This window comes from Rhineura floridana, chromosome 7 (genome assembly GCF_030035675.1).
Source record: "Rhineura floridana isolate rRhiFlo1 chromosome 7, rRhiFlo1.hap2, whole genome shotgun sequence".
Classification (NCBI taxonomy): Eukaryota; Metazoa; Chordata; class Lepidosauria; order Squamata; family Rhineuridae; genus Rhineura; species Rhineura floridana.
In genome coordinates, this window is record NC_084486.1 from 94,304,398 (window position 1) to 94,327,538 (window position 23,141).

A 23,141-nucleotide genomic window follows, 5' to 3' on the forward strand; every position below is an offset into this window, starting at 1 on the left:
TATATGTGCTTTTATCTGGAAGCCACCACGAGTTCCAGTATTGGAAGGATGGTGGGATATAAATAAAGAATAACTAACTTAGAGAAAGCAGGAGTGAGGAAGCCATTAGCTCCTGAAGAGACCATCAATCAGCTTAAGAGGAGTTTGCTGTTTTACAATTTATACCATTTATTTGTTTTACTATTTTAAAATTGTAAAATGCATTGAGTGCCTTGGCAGAAAGGTGGCATATAAATGGAATAAGTAAACAAACAAATAAATGTTGTGTATGAGGACTATCATTATTTATTAAATATTATTGTTTCCATCCATACTGACTGACTGACAAGCTTTGCCCTGGTGTAGCCACAGGCTGCAATCCAATACAGGTCTACTCAGAAATAAGTTTAAATTCAATGGGACTTACTCCCAGATAAGTGTGCATTGGATTGCAGCAACAATATATCAGATTAGCCTACCTCACACGGTCATTATGAGGATAAAAGAGGAGTGGAAGAAACCATATAGGCTACTTTTGAGTTCCTTGGAGGAAAGGAAGTGAGATAGAAATGAAACTAACAAACAACAGTTTTAATAACAGAAATTGATACGTACCACTTCAAAGCTCACTGGGGTCAATCATACACTTTCCGCCTACCCTATCTCAAAGGATCGTTTTAGGATTTTGAGCTTCTGTGAGGAAAAATAGGAAACAAATGTAATAGCGATTATTACCATTAACGTGAAAAACAAACATTTTTCCCAAGTGAGTGGAGAACCTAGCATATTAGCTAGCATGCATATAGAAGATGCTGCAACAAAGAAACCCACAAACTTCCCGCCAACTCCGCACGCCCAACTGGCTCCACCCCTTAAAGAGTCCAGCGCCGCTAACTCCGCCCCTGCAGTCGTTGGCTCAGATTCGCGCTGCGCCGTTAAGAGGCGTGGCGGAATAGAGGAGGCGGGAGTAGGCAGTTACGCTCCACCCTTCGCTAAGTGTGCGAGCTGCGCTGTGAGCGGGATGGAGATAGAGACGATGGCGCCTGCGCCCGCGCCCAGGCCCAGGCCCGCCCTTGGAAACGCGTCGGGAGCTTCCGAGCGGGCCTTGGCGACCTGTCGCGGAAAGCCCGATGCCGGGACCATGAAACTGACTCGTAAGGTGGTTCTGGCCCGGGCGAAGGCCACCGACCTCAGCGGCGTCCGCAAGTTGAACTGCTGGTATGGGGCGACGCCAGCACTCACTTAGCGGACCCTGAGCAGGAGGAGGATGTCCACGGGCTGCTTTTGTCCTCTCCCCGCCAGGAATAGTCCCTGCAAAGATGGGAGGGAGAAGGAGTTGCATGCAAAACGGGATAGTCAATGACTGCTGAGGGAAATAAATGATAGTTAATTCTGCAAAATAAATATGCTGAAAGGAGTCCATCCCCCTTCCCCCTCCTCCGTTGCTCGGTGGCTCCATGTAGGGATGCCACATTTTCTGATAAGGCTCTAATGCCGCCATCGGCAGCACAGCTAACCACAATCAACAAGTGATTCCCCGCCTCCACAAAGCAGATTCAGCGGCAGGAAAAGCTTCACCAGCAGAATTCTTTCCTGCCATTCTGTTGTTAAAACGGAGCCCTTGTCTGGAAAAAGCGAGTTCTAGCCACTTCATGGTAATAGTAGAAATGTGATAAAGATGAATGGCTATTCTGAAGATTGTATGGAGATTTGCTAAAGTGTAAGTGATGGCAAAACCCAATCTGTGAATAGTAATCGTTAATAACTATAATTGTTGGATGTGAATTCAGCATCTTTATTTTGTGGAATTAAATTTCATGTATTGCATTCTTTAGTCATTCATTCATGTTTCCTTATGGATGTTTCAGTCCGCACTCTCATCTACTTCTGTCTTTCCATTACAACGTTCTCTGATCAGATTTGTGCTTAGGAGGGCTTTTGGAACTTGGCCTCTGTCTGGATGACCAGATTGGGGCTGTACCCAGATGAAAAAGAGGACAGGGCCCTCCAGAAGTCAGTTTCAGCAGAGGTTGGTTGTCATGCAGAAGCCCTGCCCCCACCTGCATCCAGTTACACTGTCATGAGGGTGCTCTGTCAGCTTTGGCTCATTTATCAGCTCTCCATCTTCCTGGACTAAAAGGCCCCGAACATGCCCTTGAAACTTAGACTGTAATGCACTTTACATGGGGCTGCCCTGAAGACTATTTGAAACATCAGTTACACCAACACACAGCACCCAGATGAAGTGATCAGTGTGACCATTTGCTTAAACAAAAACTTCTTGGAGTCATTGGTCTCTTCCAGATACTAATTTCCCAGTACACGTTTTTACAACATACAACCATTCAGGCTAGAGAGACCCTAATCCCACTCATTTATTCCAAAACACAGGGTGGACTTTTATGTGTGGCTCTCTAAGGATCAGAGTTAGAAGGACAGATACTTTGTGATTGCAACTCCATTGACTACAGATGCTGTCTTTATATAAAGCAGGAGCAGCCAATATGGTGCTCTCCAGGTGTTGCTGGATTACCGTTTCTATTATCCTGGGCTACTGGTCATGCTGGCTGGGTGTGATGGAAGTTGGAATCCACTATCTGGAAGACATAATGGCTATGCCTGATTTAATCTCTTTTCAATCATTCAGGCTTTGGCTCCTCTTCCATTGGGATATTTGCAATATGTCTACATGTGTTGTACACTTGTATGTTCATAGCAACTCTTCCACAGGTTCCCGATTGTGTGGAGAGGTATACATGCACATATAAGTGTAGGCACATTGCAGAGGTGCTAACATACATTTGTACACAGGATGTGGAAGGAAGAACCTGTCATTGCAATGCCACTCTACACACTTTCACTGAATGCACAGAGGAGAGTTGGAATGCTTCTAAAGGGCATTAATTGTGCCTCTTTCACATGTGGCTTTCCTTTGCTTACTGTAAATGCTGATTTGTAGTATAGTGATTCAACATTTGAATTGCATGTGCAGTTTTATCTACACCTGTTAAAATAATGTTGTTCTCTTTTAGGGGCAGCCGCATCTCGGACGTAAGTGCCCTTCCTAACTTTCTAAATGAAGTAGTAAATTGACATGGTGGTTACCATGTTTTCCTAAAAGATAGGGGAAGCAGGGTAATTTGAGCGTTCTCTATTTTCCCCTGGTGTATACCTTTACCTTCTTGAAGAGGCAGCATATCTCCAAAATTATGAACTCTGTTAAAGAACAAATGCTAATCTTCTGTATGTGATCTGGGAGCAGAGCATCCAGCCTTGGTGGAGGTGAACTCCATATCCTTTCCAGCTCCACAATCCTGGAATTTTTTTTTAAAAAGTCAGTTGATTCAGTGTGTTTTGGCCTCAAGCTAAAGAAACTATTGCAATATGAAACTTCTGAGTGCTGAACATTTTGAACAGCCGTACTGGGTCAGTTAGTGAACTGCATGTTTGTTTTCCCCTACCCACCGCCCACCCACAAGACACTGCGAAAGTTTGCTAAAGCTTCGCTTCTGCCTGATTCTTTTTCTCATTATCTCTCTTTCTAGATTTCAGTCTGCCGTGAGCTTCCCAGCATTGAGGTGATCACGTTCAGGTATGTGTTGGAGTCTGTTTAAACACCAGTTGCTGGCCTAACAGCTCAAGCCAAGGGAAATCATCGTCTTAGTTCTGAGGACAAAGCAAGACTTTCCCTTCAAAGTCTTACCGGTCCAGGCTATTATTCCACTAATGTGTCCCAACACCCACACACACCTCTTCTTGGCTGTTGACTTGTCTGTCTTATGCCACAATTTTTTTACCACCTTTATACTAGCCATGAATTTTGTTTGTGCCAGATTTTATGAAGCTAAATAATATTCCTGCCTTCCCTACACTAGCAGATTTTGTTTGTACCGCTGTAAAATTCAGCACCAGCTTAAAAATAAACCTAAATATACAAGCTTTGTGATGTGCAATACTTGCTAATCATACAGGTTTGTAATAAATATTACACTTTAATTGCAGCTTTCCCATTTGCTTCATATGGGATTGGTTTATTTATTTTATTTATTTATTACATTTATATACCGCCCCATAGCCAAAGCTCTCTGGGTGGTTGTGGGGATAAAAAGAGGAGATAGACTTATGTATACCACCCTGAATTCTGATTGTGCTGTTAACCTTGCAAACTGCCATGTATAGCCTGGCTATACTGTCCTGTGTCATTGAGGGAGCCCCATCTGCAGAGGAACCTCACTGGTGAGGGTGAACCTTCTCCCCAATGAACCTTCACAAATGGCAGGTGGATAAAAAGAGGGGAGACACTTAAGTATATCACCCTGAATTCTGATTGTGCTGTTAACCTTGCAAACTGTCATGGGTGCTGGCCATAACACCCTATATGAGAATATTATAAAGATACTCTCTCTATAGGTTTAAAAAGAGGAAAGCATGCACAATGTATACAGTGCAACTAAGAAATGCAAGGCTTGGTTGTAAGAATGAAGCAGCAATACAAATAATACTCTATCCAGTTGTAAATTAACATGGTATCCAAACCCTGATCTGTGCTGGTAAGGGTTTGGACACAGTGGAGGTGTCCCTCCACTCAGCCCTGCCTGGCTATACTGTCCTGGTGTCATTGAGGGAGCCCCATCTGCAGAAGAACCTCACTGGTGAGGAGCACCCCAATGAACCTTCTCAAATGGCAGGTGGAAGCCAGCAGGATCCCTGCCAATGGTAGCCAGCAGAAATCAGCAGGAGGTCTGGGCCAGCACAGGACCTGCTGGGCCGTGTGGCAATTCTGCTACCATCGTGTGGCTTCATATGCTCCCGCAGAGAGGTAGGGAAGTGCAGTAGATATTGGGAATTTTTTCCAGAGTGGGCCCAGTTAGCTCATGACCCATATATTTATTTATTATTTATTTATTATTTGATTTATATCCCTCCCTTCCCACCCATATATCATGAGAGCCTAATGTAGATGATAATGCTTTGCATCTGGTTTCCAACTTTCACTTGCTTTCTCCAATAGTGCAAATAACATCTCTGACCTGGAGCCAATGAACCAGTGCCAGAATTTAACTGAGCTTTATCTCAGGAGGAACAGTATTGCAAGTCTCCGTGAGCTGTTTCACCTGAAAAAGCTGCCCCGCCTGAGAATCCTCTGGCTCTCTGAAAACCCCTGCTGTGGTTCTGATCCTCATCACTATCGAATGACGGTGCTGCGTAACCTCCCCAGTCTCCAAAAACTTGACAATCAGAGTGCGTATTGCAGTAAATTGCCCCGTTTCTAATTTTTTTTAGTATTTTATTATTTATTTATTAGATTTATATCCCATCCTTCCTCCCAGTAGGAGCCCAGGGCAGTTTGCTGATTTAAACTCCTCTTAGGTTCTACACATGCAGCAGAATGTGGTAGCAGTAGTAGAGGTGTACTACTGGAGATCCCATTTTTTTCAATACTTCAAAATGTGGAAAACTCCTTGCAAATAAAGAGCTAGCAAACGAAGGGAGAGATTTGATATGGCTACTTAAGATATTTTTATACCTGTTCAATAAGAGTTCTGCAGGTGGCTTGCTGTTCTAGTTTTGCACTTGTAGAAAGCTTTTAACATATGTACAGTGTAGCGGTAAAACATTTTACTCCAGTCTGAAGTGATAGTGTTACACAGGAGAATGAACGCTACCACCTCATTCCCTCCACAGTCCCCTGCTTTTCTTGTAATCCAAACTTTATATTTTTTAATTTGAAAGATTTAGACCCTGCCTTTCAATTGAAAGATTCTAAATGCTGCTTTCAAACAGCCTGTAATAATAAACATGCACATGCTATCCATAAGGGGGGAAGTATGACCTCTGTTTGATTTGGTTTGCATCTTTGTTGCATGTGTACCAATGAAATAGACGAGTGTTGAGATACTAGTGCCTATCACACAAGGACTTCCTGCCCAAATTCTAGAATAGTAAGGTGAAGCTCTTTAAGGAGCAACAGGACATTGGTTTGGGAGGTGCAGGATCCTCTGAAATGTAACACAGCTTCCTGTGTGCTAGGAACAAGTGTCTGCTGCCTATGCTGGGTGGGGCTGGAGTAGTATTTACTGCTCTGTGAAGCTCTCTGGTGCCAACCTGCCTGCAGTCCCTGGTCCCTTACCACCAGTCACCTCCCTCATCTGGCCACTAAAGCATTCCATGGTTCAATTTGGCACTACTTATTCCTCCCCCCCTCCCTCCAGTGCTTTCCCTGGTTTTAAGGAGAAGAGCACTTGTTACCAGCAAAGCTATGTTCTTGTTCTCAGTGAGCCTAGTTCTCGCTGAGCTGGTAAATTTGTGGGCTGCAAGTGGGTGTTTACATGACTGAATGCTCAGCTGCTTAAAAATAAAATCTCTGCTCAAAGAAAAAGGAGCATTCAGTTACGTGAACCCCAACCTTCATTTCTGGTATTGTACCTCCCAGATGCAGGGTTACTGCCTTGGTGGGACCTGAGCCTTTGTCTTGTGCATTCTACAACTCCCACATGGAGATTGATTTAAATTGCTTGACATGGCGTGTGCCGTGTGTTGCAGCTGTTGATAGGTAACAGCCACCATGCAGAACAGATGATTTCTTATTCCCTTCGCCCATGCCAGAGGAGAGGAGGGTGGGCATTCACAATTGCATGGAGAAAGTGGTTCAATCAGTGATTCTAATGGCTTGTCATATTTATTTAAAGGAACCCTTATGTGGTGGCTACATGGCTGCACCCGCCATTACTTAGGTTTCTAGATATCTAAGAATTTACTGCTTGACTTGGAGAGACTCCCCATGCCAGCCCTAGAGCCATGAACTCAAACAATGCCCCCTGTGTGGCTTTTGTCTGTTTGTAGTGGTGACAGAGGATGAACTGTCCCATGCCCTGCTGGAAGGGGAGGAGATAACGGCACCCCCAGCCAAATTGGATGTGGAAAACAGCTGCCAAAACTTCACCACTGAGTCCAGTGTGATGGAATCTACGGTGGAGAATGAAAATGAAGTCATGAACTTCAGCTTGGAGGAGACAAAGTGAGAAGGGCTCTGTTTGCTGTTGGAATTTCTTTATTGGGACTGGATTCATATAGCCCCCTGGATGTTGTTGAACTCCGGTTCCCATCATGGCCAGACAGCCTATCCAACGGATGGAGAATTGGATTCCAGTAACATTGCAAGGGTCATAGGTCCCCCCATCCCTGATATAGAATGTCTGATGCCACATAGGGATATAAGCTCTCCTTGTGTACATTCACATAGCAGATTGTTGTGAAGAGCACCAAGAGCTTGTGTCTAACAATGCTCTTGTAGTATAATTTCTTTTGGCTAGCAGGAACAGCTTTACTCAGCCATTTCAAATTGTGCTGGTGGGTGTTTATATAAGGCTGCTTTGCTTAGTTATTTGCTTACTCTCTCTCTTCTTTTTTACCCTGCCCAGTAAAATCCGTGAGCAGCTTGGTATGAAGCCTGTTGTTCCAAGAGAGAAGTTTGTCTCCTTCTCCCCTAGTAAGGAGGTGGATGGGAACCGAAAGAAACTGGTGAGTGAGAGAACCTTCCTCCTTGTTCAGTAGTTCTGTGTGTATTTTCTCAATTGTGTGCTATGCTGCTGTTCTGAGCTGTTAGTATTACTTATTTATTAGTTGCCTCATACCTAGTGCTCAGCTCTGATATCCTTGTTTTGTGCGTCCTGGATTAACAGAACAACATCCTCAATGCCATCCTAATGCTTCTAGAAGAACTTGATTCAGATGGACTAGGAGTTGTCCATCAAACAACTGGGAACAAACTCCAGGCCTTGCAGAAGAAGGAACTCCATGAGGACCGATAGCCCATCCAAGGCAGCTGTTTTGTGGACCAGTGGAAGTAGCATCACCCGCCCTGGCTGCTCCTGCCCTGTCCTGTTGGGCAGTGTGTGGGGATGACCTACTGAGCACAGGAAGAAACTGCATACATTCCCTGTTCTTCATGCACTAGGATCCTGCTCTCAGACAAGCTTTCATCTGCCATCACAACTTGTGTGCCTGCATCTATGCAACTGCTACCCAATAATCCACAAAGGCCCATAACAAGCATACACACAATTTTGGCAAGTAGTTGTCACATGGAAAAAGGGGTAGGCATTTGTGGTCCTGCCTCCTACTGAGTGCCTCCCAGGTAGAAGAATCACTCCTAGTCTTGCTTCCGATGTGAATCTGTCATCTGAAGCTGCTGATCTGTTAGCGTGATGTTCTTTCCTTCCATCATAGTACTGGAGCGAGAATCCCCTTGATGCTTCTATCCTTTTACAGTTAGGAGCTTTTGACAATTAACTTGGTCTCGAGGCCAAATTCTCTCAAAAAATGGAGACACACACAAAAAATCATTGAACTTTAAATTTAGTGCCAAGCTTCTAGCCTTTCTCCCCATCTTTTCTTCTCTCATAAATAGTAATTTAACAAGAATGTCATCTGTAGTCAGAATTCTGGATTTGTATATTTGAATATCTTGTGTCTTATTTGATAAGAACTCAGTCTTGGGTATTTGCCTCAGATTTCTCCTGTCAATTGCCTGTTAAGTTTTCACAGTAATGTTAAGAAAAAAGAAAAAGCGTAAGGTCACCTAGGTGCTGTGAGGAGTGGGAAGTGAGATGATGGTGTATAGTTCAGGAAATGCATTAAATTCAATCCAACAATATACAGACTGGATATCTTCTTATATTGGCCCCATTGTGTGTAGCCTATCAAGCTGTGCCTGGTGCAAAGCAGCACACTATAAATTGCTGCTGTTAAGTAACTTAAACGTAGTGTGATCTCACTTGTTTATAGGAAGATGTTAGCTATTTTTAAAGGATATCTTTTCCTAATAACTGGATACAAACATATCTCAAACAAGTGCACTATTTTTCTGATTACATATAAAACTATAATTTGAGAGTTTTCCATTCCACCTCTGTATAGAAGGCACCCAGTGAGTTTTGTTAACTGTCTTTGAAGTAATGCTGCTTCTTTTTTTCTTTCTGTTGACCAGTGTCCCCTGTACTGGGTTGACATTATATAAGTAGAAGCAAGCTTTGAGTTCTCAGCTCTCCGATAATAATTCTTTCTCTAGGATATGAGCTACTTATGGAAAATGGTACATTCTGTGCTTTTCTTAACAGTGTTATTCAGTTATACCTAAGTCCTGGTGTTTTTTAAAAAAAGCATTCGTCTGTAAACTCCATTATGTTTCAATTAGAAGTACATAACTGGATGACTGTTGTAGAAATAGAACTCTACTTTGTATTACTATGTACTTTGACACTTTAGCAGTGCTTCCAGTGCCTTTGTCCTTCCCTGCATCTTACTTTGCTTTCACCTGTACTCAGTTACCAATCTTAGCATATTTTAAAGCATGCAAAAAGTTGTTAAAACTTGAAGGCTGGAAGTGTAAATGATGTGTTGTAGAATCTGGAAAATGCCCAGCTCTAGCCTCGCTCCATGTACTGAAGGAATTGCCTTGCACTTCTGTTCATCAGGTATTTTTAAAATGGCATTTTCTTTAAGTGTGATACCCATAATACTTGCATGATATGATCATTGCTTCTCATTTTCTAGCACTGTGATTTATTCATTCTCTACGCCTACTACTGTTGCCCACTTGTACAGAAGCAGCAAGACACTGGTCCCAAATATCCTAAGCCAAGGATAGGAAGTCTCCAGCCTGTGGATCTTATTAGGCCCCCCAGGCCTCAGCTGTTGGCCCAACCAGCTACTGTATTTTTAGCAAGCCATGCCCTCCGTCCCCCCACCTGATGTCAATTCATTAGGAAAGGAATTGAAAATAAAAGTGTAAATGCCATCATGACATTATACAAATCTGAGGTGTGGCTGCATTTGGAATTCTGTGTACAGTTCTGGTTGCCTAACCTCAAAAGTAATATTGTAGGGTTGGAAAAGGTTAAGAAAAGGGCCATCAGAATGACCAAGGGGTTGGAGCAATTCCCCTATGAGGAAAGGTTGTGGCATTTGGGGCTTTCTGGTTTAAAGAAAAGTTGAGTTAGATGCATGGTAGAAGAGTATAACACTATGCATGGCAGGGAGAAATTGGATAGAGAAAAGTTTTTCTCCTGCTCTCATAACACTATAATTCATGGACATCCAATGAAGCTTGGAAGATTCAGGACAAAAGAAAGTACTTGATCCAGTGTATAGTTAAACTATGGAATTCACTCCCACAAGAGGCAGTGAAGGCCACCAACTTGGATAGCTTTAAAAGAAGATTAGACAAATTCATGAATTTGGACAAGGCTTTCAGTGGCTACTAGCCATGATGGCTATGCTCTGCTTCCATGGTTGGTCCCTGCACGCTTCTGAATACCAGTTGCTGGAAACTGGAGGAGGGGAGAGTGCTCTTGCGCTCAGCTCTTGCTTGTGGGTTTCCCATGGGCAACGGGCTGGCCACTGTGAGAACAGGCTGCTGGACTAGATGGGCCATTGGCCTGATCGAGCAGGCTCTTATGTTCTTATCAAGTACAGGAAAGTTCAAGCATGGCTCCTGAGTTTTCCTTTGCAGGCAACTTTCTGTGCTTTTTGATTTTGGCACCTTTTTTGGTTGCTCTGCACAACCAAATTCAAAAAGTACTGATACAATACATTCCTGATTTATTTATATATTAAATTTGTCCCACCCTTTTTCCCAGTAAAGGACTAAAAACACTTTAAAACATCATAAAAATAGACTTTAAAACATATTAAAACAAAACAACCATTAAAACATATTAAAACAAAATGATTAAAATATATTAAAACATCTTCAAAAGCATTTTTAAAGCTTTAAAAACATCTTTAAAAAAGGGTTAAAAACATATTAAAAAGCAATTCCACCATGGATGTAGACTGGGATATTAAAAAGCGATTCCCACAGACTGGGATAAGGTCTACTTAAAAGGCTTGTTGAAACAGGAAGGTCTTCAGTAGGCACCGAAAAGATAACAGAGATGGTGCCTTTCTAACATTTAACAGGAGGGAATTCCAAAGGGTAGGTAGGTGCCACTACGCTAAAGGTGTATTAGAGAGGTAGTATGTCTCTAAATGCCAGTTGCTGGGGAACATGACTGGAAGAGAGCTCTTGTATTCATATCCTGCCACTGGGCTTCCTATATGCATCTGGTTTGCCACTGAGAACAGAATGCTGGACTAAATGAGTCTTCAGTCTTACTGAATAGGGCTTGTGTGCTTAGATTTTCAAAAATCATCTAAGGTTACCTGCTCAATGCAAAAAATGATGGTGTTCCTATCTTAGAACTTCTCATATATTTATTTATAAAGACATTTATATAGCCTTTCACATTGAGTTTGAATGAATTTTAAAATATAAACATTAACATTGCAATACAAATTCAGCTAATAATCCAAGATGTGGTTAAATCACAACCAGCCCAATGGAATTAAGCACCCTAAAAGCCTGGGAGCATGTTTTTAAAAAAAGTGCCAAAATGCACACTAATGGTGGTATTTGCATAAGCTCAGAGGGGGAAGTGATTCAATAGAGAAGACACCACTACAGAGAATGCTGGTTGCCATTAAGCAAACCTGCTCAGACTGTGGCACAATGAAGAGGGTCTATGAAGTGATTGTAGTAACAGAGTTGGGCAGTAAGGGAGAAAGCCCTTTTTCAGGTAACCTGGCCCCAAGTTGCTTAGGACTTTATATGTCAAAACCTGTCCTGATAACTTACTTACAGTCACTGAAGCTCTTGTAGGAGAGGTATAATGTGTGCATGATAGGATACCCCAGTAAGTATCCTAGCTGCTGTGTTTTGTTAGCTTCAGCTTCTGGATCAGCCTTAAAGGCAGCATTATTTAATGTGCATTACAGTAGTTCAGTCATGAGGTTACCAATGCATGTGCCACAGCACCAAGGCTATCCTTGTGCAGGAACAGTCACAGCTGGTGTACCAGCCAAAGCTAGTAAAAGGTGGTCTTAGCCACTGCAGCAACTTGGGCTTCTGGTAACAACGATGGATCAAGATGCACCAGCTTCTTTGGAGGAGTGCAGCCTTGTCCTGCATAGTCATGTTGTCCAATTCCTGGACCCCCACACAAGACTTCTGTCTTGTCAGGATTTGTCTGATTGGCCTTCATCCAGCCCATTGCTGCATCAACACACTGGTCCAGAGCTTGCATGGCCCCACCTCATTCAGGTGCAACAGAAAAACAAAGCTGGATATAATCAGCGTACTGATAACACCATTCTGCAACACCCCTATATACCCATCGGCATGTATGAACTTCTAAGGTTGCAATCCTATGGCACATATCTGAAAATATGTAACTCTGAACTCAGAGGGACCTAGATTTCTGAATAGACATGCATAGGACTGGGCTGAAAGATATCAATTATCTTGGGTTATATAGACTAAATTTGGTCCTGCAGCACATGACTGACTCAGTGTCATCTGTATTCCAGTATAACTATCAGCATAAAACTGCACTCTTTTTTTAGAACTCAACTCTGTATGTCCCAGGGTAGTCTCCTTCAGGGTGCCAGGAATCTACAATGAGTTGCAACCAGACTAATGAGCCTTAACAAGGGCCTTGCATACTACTTTGTCTCCACACTGGAAAAGATGGATTTGTTTCTTTATTTTAATTGTTCTTACTCATAGATCTCTAATTGGCTCTTCTTTTGAGGTTTGCACTAATAACTTTGTGTGTGGCACTTTTAGGTCTGCAATAAAAAAAAAAACAGCAAAGAAACTGGCTTGTTTTGAAATACCAGCAACTGAGGACACTTTCAAAAGAGACAGCAGGAGGAGCACAGTGTCAACTGTGAATGCTGTTAATGTTTTAGAGAAAATAGAAGAGGGTCCTTCAAAAATCAAAAGAAAGGGTTGTATTCAGTGTAGTGCCAAGCTGAATGTTCCATCAACGCAAGGACGTTTTCTTGTGCAAAGGAACATTCTCGCCTCTCTCTCTGTGTGCCCATTAAATCTATTCTGGGTTTCCCCTCAACCCTCGGGAACAGATTTGGGGATAGCATAGGGCACACATGGGGGGGGGGGAAATCCCCTTGCACTAGTTGCAGTTGTTCCGCTAACACAAGAGTTTAGTAGAATACTGCCCATATGCCCACTGTACCAAAAAAACCCTTGGGTTAATTAAAAGTTTGTTTTTCTTTGAACTTTTGGGGTGTCATCCCACGGCCAAGTTTTTGCCAATTGAAACCACAGCAAAGTACAGGCACAATCTTTAGATGATGTATTTCTCCCCCTGGACACTTCACTCTCCAAACACACACAAATTGGGTTTCTTTCTGTATGTTTACAGCATGTTCTGCAGTACAAAGTGTATTTATAGGGGAAGGGTGGAAAAACACCACCACTTGCCTGTCATTAGATCCACATCTCATTATAATAGCTCAACAATTAAAGCCCCTCTCAACGCATTATGGCGATAGGTGTCATCTGACTGCTATTTTTTGTGTTTAACCTAGTGACTGTATGATGCTAACCTTTTACTGTTCTCTGGCAGGGAGAAGGAAGGAAAGAATGAGTGAGTGCATACAAACAGTTCTTGAACAGTGTATAACAGTTACCATATGACTGAACCCCTTTCAAAAACAGGATCCTCTATATTCCCTGCCTTGGTGCACAGAGCTGTGGGATAGCTGATCCTTGATAGCCTATGTAGTGTAGAGGCTGCAGTGTCAGAATCAGAATGAGATTAAGTTCCCACTGAACTATGTAGCACACTGGGTGATCATGACCCGGTCACCATCTGTTACCTTGTTGTGAGGATAAAAAAGGGACCTGGGATGGGAAACCATCTGCATCATCCTAAGATTCTGGGAGGAAGGGCAAGATAAAAATGTAATAAAGGCTGGGAAGGAGCAACAGTCTTTTAAAGCTGGGGTGGGGAATTTTTTTGAGACCGAGGGCTATATTCTCTGCTGGGCAACCTTCCGAAGGCCACATTCCAGAGGTGGATGGAGCCAGAGGCAAAAGTGGGTACAGCAACAGATGTAAATTTTACCTTTGTACAGTGGACTAATTTCTACACACACTTGCACACCCCTCTCTGTCTTCCATCCCGATAAGCAAGAGGCACTGTCAGAGTTCAAGGGCACGTTTCAGCTAGGCAGACACTCAAGGGGGTGCAAAGTAGGGCTGGCCAGGATATGTGGCTGAGGTAAAGTTGTAGCCAAGGGGGAGCCAGAAAGAGAGGCTTAGGTTCCCCAGCCCTGGTTTAAGCCACACTGTGCTGTTCACAAAGCTGATTCTGACATCAGTTTGTTTTCATCAGATGTTAACATGATTATAGACCAGTAGTATTTGAAGAGAGATGAGCAAGCACATCTGAACTTTCCGTTATTTCCAAAGCTACAGCAGAGATATTTCGTGTTACCATGGAAAGCCATTTTCCCACTCATTGCTTTCATAGTCTCATCCTGGTTGTGATAGCAAAAATATAGGGGCTTGCCCATCATTTTCTGTGCACAATAATAAATGCAGACACAAGATTAGGTTTTGCAAACAAGAGCAGTGAGCTAATGACTCTGAGGATCAGCCTGTTCCCACTTGCAGGATGATGAAGCTATCACTGCCAACTTGACTGATCTCATTTGGAGAGAATTCTGGTACATTTATGGGTGTTTGCTGGGCTTATTGTGGTACATTCCTTTCACTGAACTTCTTATTCCTAGGTGGGCCCAGCCCAAAACTGTACCCTGAATCCTGTGGCTTTTCTCAGTCAATGTGTATTAAGTAATGAGGAATGAATAAATATCTGCTTTTCAGATAGGTCTACAGCCTGTATAGCTCAGTAACATTTGACATTGCAGAGTCCACCAGCAGTTCTAGGGCAAGTGCAAATGAGTCCATGGGTCAACTGTCCCAGCATGGTGTGCTATATTGCCAGCCTGCCCAGGATGCTGCATTATAATCTCACTGGGACCCAGAATCTATAATGTTTGTCCTGAAGATGTGGGTGTTAAAAAATCTGTTAATACATTTCTTGAGCAAGGCACTGAAACAGGCATTAGATTCTACTTGAGTGTAATATATTAAAAACACACCCCATGTATCAATGTTTGATCCTAAATTATCTTGTAACCTATTAATTCTCCCAGAAAAGAAAACGTTCTGGTAGTAGTGGAAAACAAGTGCCACATGGAGTACAGAAAAGGTTAAGAAAATGACGATTTTGATAAGCATCAGGCTTGTTGGTCTAGAGGCATGATGCTCATTTCAGATGTGAGAGGGTCTAGTTTGACATTTCTGACAAGCCATTCTCATCAGGGATGACTCATAGCTTAGTGGCAAACTACATGGCTCAGGGCACATGGTTTGCAGGTAAAAGTTCCCAGGTTCAATCCTTGACATCTGACTGGATCTGGCTGAGTCACTGGAGAACTGTTGCCAGTCAGAACAGCCAATATTTGAGGGGGAAATGGTCTGACCTTGTATAAGGAAGCGTCTTATGTCCTTATGTTTTCATAGTGAACACAGCCGAGGCAGAAGATCCATCACCACAAATTATCCCACACTTTCTGTCCCTTATTCAGCACATTCCAACAACGATCTCCCTCAATGGAGAACTTGGGATGGTATTTCAGCACCACTTCTGTTAGCCCATCCCATACTGTGTGGAGTCAGACGCTGGTCCCCAACCAAGAATACAATCAAATTCAAAACACACACAGGTTTGGTTCAGTGGATTTTGTTTTAATGTATCTCTAGAGGACACAAAGCTGTGGCACAGACAAATACAGGCAACACAGAACACTGAGTTCACATAAGTGTATTGGGAAGAGCACACAAAGCTGCTGCCACAACGCAGCTCTAGCCAGGGATAATAAATCAGACAAATCAGCCAGACAGCATGGAGAAGAGGGTTTTCCATGCAAACCCACGACACACTGGCAACCCCAGCCTAGCATCCAGACATGATGCCCAATCCTGGTTGGCATATCACCCCAGTGAGGGAGGGTAGGGCAGGGAAGAGAAGAACTCTCCTGCTGTCTGCCACTATTTTGCAGGCAGAACATGCTGGTGGCACACTTCCACTAAATAGGACCTTTTGTGTTGGGTGTTAAAATGATAGCAGCATAAGTTCTTGGGCCCTAAATCAGACCCATCAGTTGGGGAGACACTGGGAATCCCACATTCTCTGGGGCTCCCAACTAAGAGATACTTCTTTCTGGAATCTTGCATTTTCCATGGCACCAGGCCAAAAAGAATCTAAGACCTTCCCTTTTGTCCATAAGACAATGAGTACATGATTCTTTAAATAGTGTCTGAATAAAAGGATAGTCTGGGAAATAGGGATGGACCCTGCCTGGCAAGGGGTGTGTGCTTTCCTAAATCTGCTGCCATCCTTTGCTGCCTGGGGTGAATAGGCTCCAAAATAGGAGCCATGGACATGAGAACACCTGCCTCCATTTGGCAGTGAGGAGTGTACCACTGTGGGTATGGAGTGATTCTGCAACATCAGCCAGGCTGCCCCCAGGCACACTCCTGCAGGCTCACAGTAGCACCAGCACCACACTCAGAAGGAATGAGAAGGTCAGAGAACAGAGGGAGAGAACTACAGAGAACTAGTCAGGGTGAGTAGAATAGAAGATTGTAGCTAGAATCCCTTCTCAATGCTGAGCGTGCGCCGGGTGACATGCTCCAGCTTCCCAGACACATATTCAGTCAGACTGATCTGGTAGTGGGCCAACATCTTCAGCATAAGGCGTAGGTTCAGCCACCATTGTTCCTTGGGGAGCCTGTGCCTGCAGGAAGGGGTGGGGGAGAGATGTCAGTGCCAGGGTTTAATCTGAGCCAGGGCTCAGCCCTGGAATATGTGAAGTTAGTAATAAACAGAGCAGCTCTGTGCAAGTGCAGAGTATCCCCCTCTCACAGGTAGGGGATGCTTGAAGAATTCATTATTTGTGAACTGCAATATGGATTGACCCAATCTTTATCTTCCAGACTAAAGTGCAGATCAGAATGCAGGTACCTTTGGACTTTGCACTTCTCTGAATTTCACAATGCAGTTCTCAGCTCAAAAAGTGCAACAAAATATGTATTTTATGATAAACTATTTTTAGAAGCATGTACCTTCAGAGAAAATACTTTCAGAAATGTGTATTTTGTGGAAAAGTGCTTTCAAAAATACTTATTTAAATGCTATTTAAATATTTTCTCTCTGATTTTTTAAATTTACAAATTAATGCAAAAATGGGATGGAACAGTTTATGAATGAACACAAGTAAAATTGACGTGGACTGTAAACAGACTGATTGGTCTGTCCCAATTCACAGGCAGCCTACACGTATCTGTGGTCATGGAATATTTTTTTTTAGGAAGATCTGAACTCTAACATCTCTTTTTTTTAGGAACTAAATATTTATCAAGAGAGGTAAGCATACAACAGGCAAGGAAACCACCTACCTCACTTTTATACTCAATATGGTAAACCCTGAAAATTGCTCCAAAGGAGAGAAAATGTCTACACTGGCAGACAGAAAGAGAGACCCCAAGGCTGACCAGCAAACAGAGAGAGCATCTGGAACCATCCAGCTTGCAATATCCCAGAACATCTGGGTATTTTCCACTTTCCTTAGAAAATAAATATAAAATGGAGCTGAGAGAACCATAGTTAACACCTCACTGCCAATCTGCCCACTACTTATTTCCATGAGATATGTCTTACAATGCGACAGGAAGTGTCCTCTATGTTGCCAGAATCTCATATCCCATGACTCAGATGGCGAAAGGAGTGCTACTTACTCGAAATCTGTGACTTTCTTGAGTTCAGTCACAGGGCTAAAGGACACAGCCTTCCTCTTCAGGCCTATCACACAGGCAGAATCTGCAGCATTGGCAAACACCCGGCCTGTGGAAACAGGAAGGATTTTTACCTGCAGTGCCAGGCAATTCTGACATCAACCAAATGGCCTGGTATTCCTTGGAGGTGACTGGATGTGGTTACCCTGGAGGTTTTCAGCAGAAAGCCAGTAGCTACAGAGGCTTCTACAATTCTAGCACTTAGCAGGGCTAAAAAAGGCCTACTGTTCTCACTGAATATGGACAAATACTGAAGCACTGCCCTCATGAGTAGTCCCACAGAGCACTCAGTTACTTCATAACACAAGCACAGCCCACCAATGAGGCCTAAGTTTAGGATGGGGTAATCCTTTTGAGGACAGGCAAGATGCCTCAAATCACAATTTTGGGGGGAACATAACCCTGAACTGTCATGGCTAGGCCCTGGTGAGTATGATTATCATTAGCTTTGTTTGTTTTGAGGACAAGACTTTCTTTTGCAAAGCATGCTTTAAGAGGACTACTATAGGGCTAAAGCATTGCTTTTCATAGCCAAAAAGGCATTTGTGGCTTGGACAGAAGTTAGCCCTGTATAATGATGTTGCTGTTGTTAGTGGTGGTAGGAGAAGAATCTGAAAAGGAACACCTTTGCCATTAGACATAGGTGGGGGAAGCTGTGCTCCTTTGGATATTGCTGGATGACAGCTCCCATTAGTGCTGACTATTGGCCATGCTAGCTGGGGCTGATAGGAGTCCAACTTCATCTGGAGAGCCATAGGTTCCCCATTCCTGTTGTAATCTGGTTGCATACAAAACAGCACTGACTACAACACAGAGTATATACAGGCCTAAAGTAGAGGTGCTGAAATTCAACCAGGCCAACAATGTCAACAGTTTCTGCTAGAGACTAAGATGTGGCCATGCTCCTCTTCCCCTTTCTTTGGAGTAAGTAGGCACGTGACAGGAAATGGCCCATCCTTCATGACACAAGGGAAGCTCAGAGGCAGAGCAGCCTCAAGGCGTTTGTCCCTTACTACAGTAGCAGTGGTGCTTCACCTGCAAGTAACTTCTTTATCAGACTTCCTTAATCCCTCTGCTCAGTTGATTAGCAACAGTACAGTGTTCGACAGGCAGTCGAGGGCATGGTGCTTAACAGGTACAGCCCATTCTACCAAAGTTATCCTGAGCATCTTCCCCAACACAAAACGCTGCAGGGAACATTTTCCATTCCCAAGATGGTTCTTTCGACATACCCTTGCGATAAACTTCCTTCAACTTTTCTGACATCCACAATACAGCTTTCACACCCAGCTTGGTGCCATAATTGCGGTCAAAGGGTGTTGGAGCACCTCCCTAGAGACAGAAACAGGAAACTGAGGCAGGGCCAAAAGGATTATGCCACGCCTGCTGCAAGAGAGGCCAGGCTGATCTGTTATTTTGCATGTATCTTCTGCAAAAAGGAGATAGTTAAACGAAGCGGGGGGGGGGAAGGCCAAGTCAGCTGCAGGATGGAAAACAGGACCTTGGCATGACCCTACACAGCTCTGAATGGAAGAAGCTGCTAATTGGTATTTTTGTGGATGACAAAAGGTATTCAGGTTAAGTACTTGCAACAATTCCACCCCCTGCCCAGTTAATATCCACCTTTCTTCCTTTCCCCACTACAAATATTTTAATCAGCTATATCCTTGAGTGACCTGTGCTCACATCACCTCTTGGCAACCCACAACGTAGCCCCACTTACCTGTTGGAGGTGGCCCAGGACGTTGATCCTGCAGTCGAATATTCCCTTCCCCTCAGAGGAGTATAAGTTGTAGAGGAACTCAGTGGTATAGTGCTCATGGCATTTTTCATTGCTAAGGAGAAAGCACAGGTAAGAAGGCAATTTAAATGTAGAAACCTGCCTAATAGCAAGTCAGACCCATCAGTCTATCTTAACTCAGTACTGTTGACACCGACGGCAGTAGCTTTCTGGGGTTTCAGAAAGGAATGTTTTCCCAGCCCTTCTGGGAAATGATGGGAATTGAACCTGAGATCTTTTGCATGCAAAGCGTGTGCTCTACCAATGAGCTACAGCCCCTCCCCTTTGACACACTAAGTGAGTATGACTACATCTGTCACACAAAAGACAGCATAGAAAGAGGCTCAACTCAAGGTGCCGATTTTAAATTCTGAAGTCCCTCTGTGGCTGAATATGGTGTTTCTTAGGGAGTGGCTCCTTCTATGCAAGGCTTCCTGCCCTTGTAGCTCATAAGGAGGGCCCCTGCTTCAGGTTTCCTCCTCTGCTCCTCGGCAAGAGCAAAGGGCAGGGCTTTCTTGCTGGAACGTCCAACAGAAACACAGTAGGGTCACCCATTTTTAACCTTCGGAAGGCAAGTGAAGACAATCTTTGATTCAGTGAGTGGTTCCTGATTTTTATTTACCTCTTTACACTGCATTTCTATTGGGTTTTTCAGGATATACCGTTTAGTAGTTAATACTTTTGATTTTTTAAATTCTGTATGGTGCTTTGATTTTAATTCTGAAACAAGGGGAACATAGTTTTTAAAGAAAGTAAAATCAAAATGAAGTGAGTTTGCATAAGTTAACAAAAGCAAGTGGTAAGAGCTATGGGGAACAGCCACTTATGATCCAAGAAGTGTGAAGAACTGAATGTTTCCAACTTGTAGCTCTGCCAGGCCTACATGGGGAACTGAGTTTCAGACAAATACCAACATTGCAGACAAATAAAACACAGCTAAATCAGCTACTGAGCACTGGCACTGCCTCTACTGGGCTAGCTTTGCACTTGAGGAATCTCTTCTGTCCTTTTTCTGCAGGACTGCTATAGAATCCATCAAACCTCCAACCTGACAGGGAACCAAGCCCAATCTCATCACATTTCTAACCATCCATCTCTTTTCAGTGTTTCAGAGGTTTCTAGGCTGCAAATCCCTTCATTTCTGCTGAATCACTATCCAGCCACACTACAGAGATGTAAGTCTTGGCAATACGTCAGGGATTGGGTCAGCTGAGAACACAGAGAACAATGTCAACTCTGTGATCCAGCAAGTGATAGCATCCTGCACTACTCGCAGATGCTTTCCATAGTTCAGGGGCAGGGAACAAGTGACCATCCAAATTGCTGGACTACGACTTCCATCATTCCTGACCACAGACCATTCTGACCGGGGCTGATTGGAGTTGGGAGTCCAACATCATCTGGAGGGCCACAGGTTCTCAACCCCTCCCAGAGATCTAGTGTAGCATACTGGACTCCCTCTCTCTCTGCTGAGTGCAATGTTTGCTCCCTCATTTCTTGTACATTGAATGAAAACAAAACCCCACATTCTGATGGACCCATTTTGAGTCCCAGATCTCTTGCTGGCTTTATCAGCTATCACTTCAGTCTCTTTAAAACACTGTTGTCATAGGGTCAGCGCACTTATATAAAACAGTATATCATAAAAGCTATTGAGGTTCAATCTTTTTCAATCTCAAATTACACTAAAGATTTCCACCTTCAACAACTGAAGCACGGCCATTTCAGAGCCATTTCCACAACTCACCGAAGTACTAAGCCTCTCTGAATTTCTGTTTTCATTTTGTCAGTCAAATGTTCAACATTTGCCTGGAAAGACAAAGACCAATTGTTTTCATTGGACAGACTTTTGCTGATTAAAGAGAAAACACCTCTTCAGACAAAAGGAGGAGGAAATGTCACTTCTGAGCTACAGAGAGAATGAGATTAGATAAGACCATAAATGCTTTGCTCGCATCCGATTGTGCTAGAATCAATAGTCATTAGTGCAACAAACAAATGAGAAGAAAAGCTTAGACATGAGGAAAGCAAAGTATTTTAGCAATTGAAGAAACCCAGGTCATTGTTGTTTTTGATATCAACACATTTATATGAACATCCGTTATACTGATCTCAATGGAACAAATTCCTTAAGTAAGCCTTCCACAACCTGGTGCCCTCCAGATGCTGTTGGATTCCTACACCCATCAGCCCTTGCCAGCATGACCAGAGATGATGGAAGTTTTAGTCCAAAACAGCTGGAAGGCACCAGATTGCGGAAGGATGTCTTGTAGTAAACTCTTTTAGCTAATGTGTGTTCACTCCCAGCACGCATCTTTTTGCAATATTTAATGCTTTTTTATTTTAAAATGTTACATGGTTTTAGCATGCACTTATATATGGTGTAAATATCTTTAAAAAATTTTAACTAATAGTGGTATATAACTATTTTTGGCAAAGTAAATAAATATGGCAAAGGCAAATGGTTCCATTGAAAACAAGAATGGAAAAAGTCAGAGATGGAATAGTTACATTGAGAGAAGTGGTTACCATCAGATGATAACTTGCTCTTCCCCTATGATCCGGAATTTGCTGGCAATCAAAGTCAACAAGGCCCATGAGGGGTGGGGAGCACTGTTCCCCACCCTGCCATATACAATGCGCCTTTCAGGACAAATGTATATATAAGGCGATTTTGAGTGTGGCAATATTTAATTACCAATTATTTCACTAATAGGAGCCTTACTGATATAGGAGTGTTGTGCTACACTCTCACCCAGGCTCATTTCCCCAGTCATGTAAAGTCCAACTCAGACATCTTTTCTTCCTCTTGCCATACAAATATTCTCCTTGGAACCTATATGATGCCTCCTCCCAAAATGTGGGGCATAAGAGAAAATATGGCACAAGGAGAGAGGGATACTACCATGGTACATGGGCAACCTATTTCCTATCAGGGGCTGATACCAGCAGTAGGTGGAGCCAGAGTTAAAAGTGGATGGGACCACCCCTTTCCTCTCTCTTTCAGCCATCCCCTTTCCCTCCACCTTGCTAGTCACAAGAAAATATGCCAAGGGCTGGATGAAGTTGGATTGAAGACTACAAAAGGTCCTCAGGGTCACAGGTTGCCCACTCCTAGGCTAGCAGATGTTTACAGGGAGTTATTCTTTTTATTCACCCTTCCAACCAGACATTCACTTTCTTGGGCTTTGGAGCAAAGATTTCCTGTAGCAAGAAAGGGTGACAGAGGGATAATTAATTTCTTCTGCCTCACTCTTGCTTTACCCTGTAAGGAGGTAGACTGGTTTTCATGATGGGAGTTACTACCACAGGCAGCCCAAATGCCTTCTTTCTCTCTCAGCCAATTCATCTCATCTGTACTTCCAATATCCAAACAGTTACAGGATTCACTGGGAGCACTTCATTCGTCCCCACAGAAAAACATGTTTTATGTGAGAGAGGGTATTTGCATTTTATATTACTACATACGGTGAAAGCTCATTATAATGTGGGGGTCAGGGGATAAAGGATGCACCCGCGTTCTGCATCATAATGAAAACTGCACTGAAAGGCACCTAGAATGATTTTTTAAAAATAAAACACACAAGAGGATTGGGGCAGAAGCAGAAG

General features: G+C 43.2%; 2 protein-coding genes across 9 annotated transcripts in view; one reads left to right on the forward strand and one right to left on the reverse strand.

The window, feature by feature from the left end:
• The first annotated feature begins 903 nt into the window (after positions 1 to 903).
• Positions 904 to 17,456, forward strand: CFAP410 (cilia and flagella associated protein 410). Of its 4 annotated transcripts, none has more exons than XM_061636565.1 (7): positions 904 to 1,197; positions 3,012 to 3,030; positions 3,525 to 3,571; positions 4,991 to 5,220; positions 6,823 to 6,997; positions 7,401 to 7,500; positions 9,535 to 9,796. In XM_061636565.1, the coding sequence occupies exons 1-7, from the start codon at positions 1,001 to 1,003 to the stop codon at positions 9,730 to 9,732; spliced, it is 966 nt and encodes a 321-aa protein (XP_061492549.1). In that variant the 5' UTR covers positions 904 to 1,000; the 3' UTR covers positions 9,733 to 9,796. The 4 variants fall into 4 exon arrangements, with proteins under 4 accessions (XP_061492549.1, XP_061492552.1, XP_061492550.1 ...); XM_061636568.1 differs by lacking the exon at positions 9,535 to 9,796 and adding an exon at positions 17,302 to 17,456 and having other exon boundaries at positions 907 to 1,197; XM_061636566.1 differs by lacking the exon at positions 9,535 to 9,796 and adding an exon at positions 7,662 to 8,635 and having other exon boundaries at positions 910 to 1,197.
• Positions 15,623 to 23,141, reverse strand: part of PFKL (phosphofructokinase, liver type) — a 62,009-nt gene continuing 54,490 nt past the window's right edge. For all 5 annotated transcript variants that reach the window (XM_061636561.1, XM_061636562.1, XM_061636559.1 and 2 more), the window contains 5 exons: positions 21,280 to 21,341; positions 19,476 to 19,587; positions 18,985 to 19,084; positions 17,696 to 17,801; positions 15,623 to 16,695 (listed from right to left, as the gene is read on the reverse strand). In XM_061636561.1, the coding sequence (XP_061492545.1) occupies positions 16,548 to 16,695; positions 17,696 to 17,801; positions 18,985 to 19,084; positions 19,476 to 19,587; positions 21,280 to 21,341 (528 nt within the window). In that variant the 3' untranslated portion in view covers positions 15,623 to 16,547. The remainder of the gene's footprint in view (positions 16,696 to 17,695; positions 17,802 to 18,984; positions 19,085 to 19,475; positions 19,588 to 21,279; positions 21,342 to 23,141) is intronic.